Source organism: Sinocyclocheilus rhinocerous, unplaced genomic scaffold (assembly GCF_001515625.1).
Source record: "Sinocyclocheilus rhinocerous isolate Xijiao unplaced genomic scaffold, SAMN03320098_v1.1 scaffold789, whole genome shotgun sequence".
In the NCBI taxonomy this organism is placed as follows: Eukaryota; Metazoa; Chordata; class Actinopteri; order Cypriniformes; family Cyprinidae; genus Sinocyclocheilus; species Sinocyclocheilus rhinocerous.
The window spans coordinates 2,735,041-2,742,823 of NW_015667306.1; the positions used below are offsets into that span (position 1 = coordinate 2,735,041).

General features: G+C 37.9%; 1 protein-coding gene across 1 annotated transcript; it reads left to right on the forward strand.

The window, feature by feature from the left end:
- Positions 1 to 674: 674 nt before the first annotated feature.
- LOC107733773 (redox-regulatory protein FAM213A-like) lies at positions 675 to 6,194 on the forward strand. Its single transcript, XM_016545567.1, has 6 exons — positions 675 to 776; positions 3,201 to 3,380; positions 3,518 to 3,609; positions 4,762 to 4,902; positions 5,270 to 5,434; positions 5,554 to 6,194. The coding sequence occupies exons 2-6, from the start codon at positions 3,236 to 3,238 to the stop codon at positions 5,647 to 5,649; spliced, it is 639 nt and encodes a 212-aa protein (XP_016401053.1). The 5' UTR covers positions 675 to 776; positions 3,201 to 3,235; the 3' UTR covers positions 5,650 to 6,194.
- The last annotated feature ends 1,589 nt before the right edge of the window (positions 6,195 to 7,783 follow it).

The following is a 7,783-nucleotide window of genomic DNA, read 5'->3' on the forward strand; positions in this document are numbered from 1 at the left end:
TGTCATTGCTTTCTGCTGTTTAAGATGCATTAATAAATCACATTTGATGTCATTACATAAAATAGAAAATATTTCCTTGCTACTTTCTGTCATATGCAGAAATCGTTCTACAGTTTTTGTCTGTGACAGATGGACTTGATTTGAGCACATAGGGGTGTGGGTTTATTTTGTGGGCCTTGCAAAGACATTTCATGAGAAATTTGAGAGTAGATGGCTGCATTCTAGGCGAAGTGTTCTTGGCCTTCTAGTCTCTATGATGACAACCTATTCAAAGATTTCTGAAACTTTTATAAGTATTTTACCAATAATTAAGCTTGACATACAAAAGTGAAAGTTTGTGGATTTTTTTTATATTTCTGAAAAACATTGTTTGCAGCTATTTCATGTCTCGGTGGTCGAAAGTGTGATTATGAATGAGTGCTTGTGTTTACTCAAGCACTCATTCAGAAAAACAGACCTTATGCTAACACTTTACAAGCCTGTGTCAATTAGAATGTCTCACAATAAAGAACTTCTATTTAATCATTGTCACAGCCGGTGCCTTTAAATTTGTGTATTAAACTACATGAACCACAATAAAGGATTTCTTAAAGTTTTGCGCAGTAGGCTACATATTCTTGTGTTGCTTGTCTCTTTAAGAGGTTGGACAGGCTAGTGCTCCTCCAACGAAATGCGTCTGTCGGACACATAGACTGTATAAAAACAGGTCGGACAGACTGTCCCACACCGCAGTTTAACAGCCAGCCAACTGACACAGAGCCGTTGAACCGCAAGCCGTGAGTATTATTCGTTTTGTTGTGTTTTTAACTTTGGCGCATTAATGCAGATAATAATGTATACTATATTCTTATCGTCAACGCTTGTATCTGGCATTGCAACAACAATCTAACTAGCTAGTCAAACAAGCTAGCCAGCAGGTGTTAGCTCAATGTACTTTAGCCTACTGTGCAAGCGGTGCACAATGAAAAACAGCCTCTATGCTGACTCGCCATTACCTACAACATTACTTTAATATCCTTTTAGTATCCTTACGTTTAATTAGCATATGTATATCTTTGTCAATTTTGCGTGGGGTCAGTAAGCAATTAAGCTATTACTTATTGATTTTTTTTTATTTTTTATTCTGTACACTTCCACGCCAAATGTAAACAGGTTAGGCGAGACGATTGTATTACTCTGTAACACTAAGTTTGTTAACGCTTTTGATCTTTCTAGAATTCAGTAACGTTACATCACATGAATGACAGAAATCAGCACAAGTGTCCAGGATAAAGTCCAGTTTATTGGCAGTCATATCAGCCTAAGCATCATTTTAACGTGTGCTTATATAAAAATGTCCTTTGCAGTTCAGTTGTTTTTCCATTTCGTGAGGTAACTGACAGTTTTTTGTTTTTTTTTCTTATATGCGTTCTGGGAGGAGGATAATTTTTTTTTTTTTAAGCAGTGCAGACCTTTAATTAGGGAAATCATACCTGCAGAGATGTGCAGTATGCCCTTGTGAAAAATGAATGCTCTAATTATATGTGGACACGTAGTGTTTTGCCATTTAAGTGCACTAGAAGAGTACACTTTTAAAAAGTACGCTTATTTTTGTGTTACTACCATACTACTGCACATGTAAAGTGATTTGATTTATGGTTTAATTTAAACTGTTGTGTTTTTCACTATCGCAAATTGCAACTTCATCATTACAATTATATAATTACATACATGACATACAAATTTTAATAGAAAATATATTAAAGTATATTTCTGATTACCATAATTGCTTGTCAGTACATTCAACAGTATACTTTAACCATATTTCAAAGGCAATAGAATTATGAAATACATATAAAGATGTACTTGTTTTTTTTTATTTTTTATTAATTGCATTAAACATACAATTTAATTTAATTGCAACTAACATGCAATTAAATGTCAAAAAACATTACATTTATTTAGCAATTAAAGAGGTTCTTTTGGAGTATTTTATTTCTGTAATACTTTTTAAAAGTATGCTTCTTTTTAAAAGTGTACCTCTTTTTCCCAAGTGTGCAAATCCAGGGAGTCTTTATTGGTTTCATTTTTACCTACATTGAGGGGTAAAGCTGTTTTCCTTTCCTCTCCAGAGCTTTTCACTGAACTGCAATTTTACCCGATTGGGAAAGGTTGGCTAAACTCACCTTGGATGTTAGCAATGGCCCTCATGCGACTACGACCCATGCGTTTGACCCTTTTGTCACCAAGAGGAAGATTTTCTCTTTGTGTGAATAGTGATGTCAAGTACAGAGTTTCTGTGTCCCAGTCCCCCCAGCTTCTAGCCTTTGATAAGACAGTCGTAACTCATATCTTCCCTTTTTTACCTACATTGAGGGGTAAAGCTGTTTTCCTTTCCTCTCCAGAGCTTTTCACTGAACTGCACTTTTACCCGATTGGGAAAGGTTGGCTAAACTCACCTTGGATGTTAGCAATGGCCCTCATGCGACTACGACCCATGCGTTTGACCCTTTTGTCACCAAGAGGAAGATTTTCTCTTTGTGTGAATAGTGATGTCAAGTACAGAGTCTCTGTGTCCCAGTCCCCCCAGCTTCTAGCCTTTGATAAGACAGTCGTAACTCATATCTTCCCTCCAAAGTATCTCCCGCTGACCATCACTGCATGCCGACCGGCATTCACGACATTAGTGCTCCCCACTTCTGTCAACTCTATATGCTTGCGTGCTTTTTCGACAAACCGGCACTTCTCAAGAAAAAGCCAGAACAGCCAGTCTCCCTTTAGAAAGACAAAAGGTACTGCTCCTGCCCCAGCATGTCTTGGTATAGAGTTGTTATAGCAATTACATGCTTGCCTTTAGTACAAATATGTGAGGTTTAAAAAAAAAAAAACAGACTCTTTGGGTGAAATGGTATTCTTTGCTTACTTGGGTTGATGGTGAAAAGGAAATTACAACATGGCTTCCACAAATTACTCTTTGTAATTGTAGTGTATTTACGAAACGTAAATTGTCCCTTCTGTGTTCATATACACCCTCCTATGTTACGTGATGAGTACGTAAACGCCGTCGTTTTTGGAGTAGTGTCTTTAGGAGAAAATAAATTGCAAGCATTAGTTGAACGCTCACTCCCGTCTCACGTGTATTTCTTAGAAAATATAAAGTCATATATAACAGTTATTGAAACAATGTTTCATGCAACCTACCATTCATATTTTCCCCGCAGTGTCATCGTCTGTCCTGGAGGGTGAGACGCTAGCTATGGGCATGTGGTCACTCGGCCTTGGTGCTGTGGGGGCCGCCATCGCTGGCTTAATACTTGCAAACACTGACTTCTTGCTGACTAAACCGGCACCTGCTTCTGTAGAATATCTAGGGAATGCTGACCTCAGAACCATCAACAGTGGTAAGAAATGATTTGAAATCCGCATGAAGTGATAAGGATTTTTTAAATGAAATTTTGGCCAGTTGCTGTCATAACTAAGAAGAGCATTTAAGGAAACGCAGTATTTATTGAATGTTTTTTCATCCGTATGCATTCAGATGAGAGGGCTTTAAAAGCGAAAACTCTCTGGGAGAAATCTGGTGCGGTGATCATGGCTGTCCGGCGACCTGGATGATTTTTGTGCAGAGAGGTAAAGTGATCATGTTCCTCATAACAAAGTTCAGTTGCTCTTTTTTTTTTTTTTTTTTTTTTTCCTCTGCAGTGAATGGGTGCCGTCAGAATGAGAGTCCAAACAGCTGATAAAAACATCACAATAATCCACATGACTCCAGTCCAGTCTATCAATTAACGTCTTGTGAAGCGATAAGCTGCATGTTTGTAGGAAACAAATCCATCGAGGCATTTGCTAAACAATTGTTTCTGACCAAAATACAAGTCCACAATCCATAATAATGCTTCCTTCAGTGAAAAAAGTCCATCCCCTTTTGTCCTCTCTCATCAAAATCCACTGACACATTTGTTTAGAACTGTTTTGTCTTGTAAATGGAGATTGATCTGTGTATATTATATACTGTGTATATGCGTTTTTTTTTAGCCAGAAATAACAGTTCTGTCAGGACCACGATCGTCAAAGATGATTGACAATTAGCATACAGTTTGGATTGGCGGTATGGTTCTTTTCTGTGCAAGAACTCCCTGCGCATCCATGCAGCCTAGCATGGATAAGAGCAGGGAGAGCAGCGATAACCCCCCGGGGTAAACAGAACTGAACCAACATAAATGTATTGCAGATATCATTAAGTTCAAAATTTAATGTACACATTTAGAATTAGTCTGATTCAAAGGAGAATCAGAAGGCTGAATCCCGACTGACAGAGGAGGAGTTGGGGATGGAGGAGGGTAATTAGCTTACGCTTGATATTTATTTATTTATTTAACACAAATAAGCTGTTAACAAACAGCTTCTCACTTCACAAGACATTCATTGATGGACTGGACTCACGTGGATCACTTGTGAATTATTGTGATGTTTTCTCAGCTGTTTGGACTCTCAATTTGACGGCACCCATTCACTGCAGTGGAACCATTGGTGAACAAGTGATGTAATGTTGAATTTCTCCAATCTGTTATTCTGTTCAACTGAAGAAACAAACTCCTTTACATCTTGGACAGCCTGAGGTTGAGTACATTTTTAGCAAATGTTCATTTTGGGTGAACTATTCCTTAAAAAGAAGCTAAGAATACTACACTACTATTAGTTGCTAAAAGCACAAACCCATAAGTCTAAATAATGAATACATAAGCATGTGGGGATGCTGATGTCATGATTGTGTCTCTGCAGGAGGCCTCTGAGCTGTCCTCTCTGAAGCCCCAGCTGGATGAGCTCGGGGTCCCTCTGTATGCTGTTGTGAAGGAGAATGTAGGTACAGAGATTCAGGACTTCAGGCCTCACTTTGCAGGGGAGATCTTCCTGGATGAAAAGGTTAGTAAAGGCATAGTTCACCCAAAAATGGAAATTCTGTCATTTACTGTAATTCCAAACCCATAAGACTTCTGTTCATCTTTGAAACACCAATGAAGATGTTTTTAATGAAACAGAGTTTTCTATGACTTTCATTTTAAGTCCATGAAACCAAAACTTTGATGCTTCAAAAAGTTCATAAAGGGATCATAAAAGAAATCCATATGAATTGAGCTGTTTAATCCAAGTCTTCTGAAAGACACTTGCACATATAGTACAGAGCAATCAAGCCTGCATGATTTATTACCAAATGTATTACAGAATAGAGCATAAAGCTACCAATAATTAATTATTCATTCATTCTGCTTTGGTGTCTAATTGTGCACAGCAAGCTTTTTATGGGCCACAACAGAGGAAGATGGGTGTGCTTGGTTTCATTCGCTTGGGAGTCTGGCAAAACTTTATAAGGGCCTGGAGGTCAGGTCACCAAGGCAACATGAATGGAGAAGGTTTCATCCTGGGAGGGGTGTTTGTCATCGGATCAGGTGAACAGGTAATCAATTAGATATTTCATAGCACCATTACAAAGCAAGAAAGTGCTTTCGCAGTGCATTTCAGAGCTTCTTCAACCACTTGCTTGTCCACACATATCCTGTTTTTTGTTGTTTTCAGGGGGTTCTTCTAGAGCACAGAGAAAAGGAGTTTGGAGATAAAGTCAGCATACAGTCGGTTTTGGAAGCCGCTAAGAAAATTGTGGTAGAAAAGTAGATGTTGTCTAAGTTTGTCAGGTGCAGCAAAGCTGCCAAGTTTGATTCAAATAGATTAAGGAAAGTTCTCCCTTGATACAGTCACAACCCGCCTCATCACACTTCATCTCTCCTACTAATGCTGTGAATAGAGAGAAAAGCTCAGGTTGTTGAATTGTTAGCACTGACTGGTACATTTAAGAGCTAAGTAACAATGCCATAGAATTGCATGTGACCTCGTTTTAATTCTGGTGCTTTAGTATGTACAAATGGGACTAATGTTATGTAATTAAGTAATATTGTTTTTGCACTTTAGAAATTGCTTGTCATGAATCATTGCATTGTTGTTTTTCACCTTCCTGCATTCCTTTGGTTGCCTGCTGCCATACTGGTGGTTTTCTGTGGTATGTGTATTAATGAAAGTCTGTTTCCAAACTCCATGTTGAAAGAGCAGATTTGATGCAAACGCATGCTTACAAATCTGCTGGTTTCTGGTCAGTGAGCAGCCAAAGGCTCAGCTAGGGGTGGACACAATGAACAATAAACATGTCATCTCCAAAAATTCAATTAGTCTTCATTTGAGATACTTTTGTGTATCATCCATGTGAATTGCAGTCATTTACATAATATTTCTCCACAACACAACATGCTACTTAGCCATTCAGCTCTAATCTCTGATTCGTATATTTGCATGTGCAACAAATGGAATTCTCCGCCCACCTACTGGTACGCTTGCATTTTAAAGGCAGAGGACTTTGAAACGGCACTAATGATAGCATTTTGCTTGTTGTTTAATTAGAAATCTGTTCCATCTGGGGAAGCCAAGCCATCCGGTTCAGAATATGTCTGATTAAAGGAATAGTTCACCCTAAAATTAACATTTACTCCCCTACAATGAATTGTTCACCAATGGATCCCCTGCAGTGAATGGGAGCTTTCAGAATGAGAATTTAAGCAGCTGATAAAAGCATCACGATAATCCATATGACTTCAGTCAATCGATTAGCATCTTGTGAAATGAAAAGCTGTATTTGTGAGAAAAATCTTCACCAAAGCATTTTAAATTTAAAGCATTGCTTCTGGCCAAAATGAATCAATCCATAACTTTTTCTCTAGTGGAAAAGCTCATCCTTTGTTGTCCTCTCACCTCAAAATCCACTGACATGTTTAAAACCGTTTTCGTTTGTAAATGCTGCTTGATCTGTGCATATTTCTCTCCTGATTCAGATGAGGCTTGTATTTTAGCTGGAATTTATTTATTTTTTTCAAAAATGTCTATGAATTTGTTACAGACACACATCTTCTCACTTCACAAGACATTAACTGATGGGCTAGAGTTGGGTGGATTATTTGTGATTGTTTTTTTTTGATCAGCTGTTTGGACTCTCATTCTGACTGAACCCATTCACTGCTGAGGATCCATTGGTGAGCAAGATGTAATGCTAAATTTCTCCAAATTCATCTACATCTTGGATGACCTGAGAGCAAATTTTACTTTTTGGTTGAACTATTCCTTTAAATCAACTGTTATATGCCAAATATTTTCTTGGTTCTTCTAAGTATGATGCCCCTCTATAGCAAATGCTGACAAACAAAGTATAGTCTCAGACATAGTTTAATATCTTTATTACATTGTTCCAGATAAAATACAGACAAGGATTTAACAAAACAATATAAAATGCTGGAAAAATAAAACAAGCACCAATAATAACATATTGAATAACTGCTGAAGTGGGTATTCCTTTACATGCAAGTAACATCACCCCAATTACTGCACTTGTCTGCACTTTTAACACTAAAGGAGACCGATCAATAAATTGTGCTCTAAGCATCAAGCATATGTGCAGTGAATCAATTTTCTTTTGGCGAGGCGCTTGATCTGTGCATATTTCTCTCCTGATTCAGATGAGGCTTGTATTTTAGCTGGAATTTTTTTTCAAAAATGTCTATGAATTTGTTACAGACACACATCTTCTCACTTCACAAGACATTAACTGATGGGCTAGAGTTGGGTGGATTATTTGTGATTGTTTTTTTTTGATCAGCTGTTTGGACTCTCATTCTGACGGCACCCATTCACTGCTGAGGATCCATTGGTGAGCAAGATGTAATGCTAAATTTCTCCAAATTCATCTACATCTTGGATGACCTGAGAG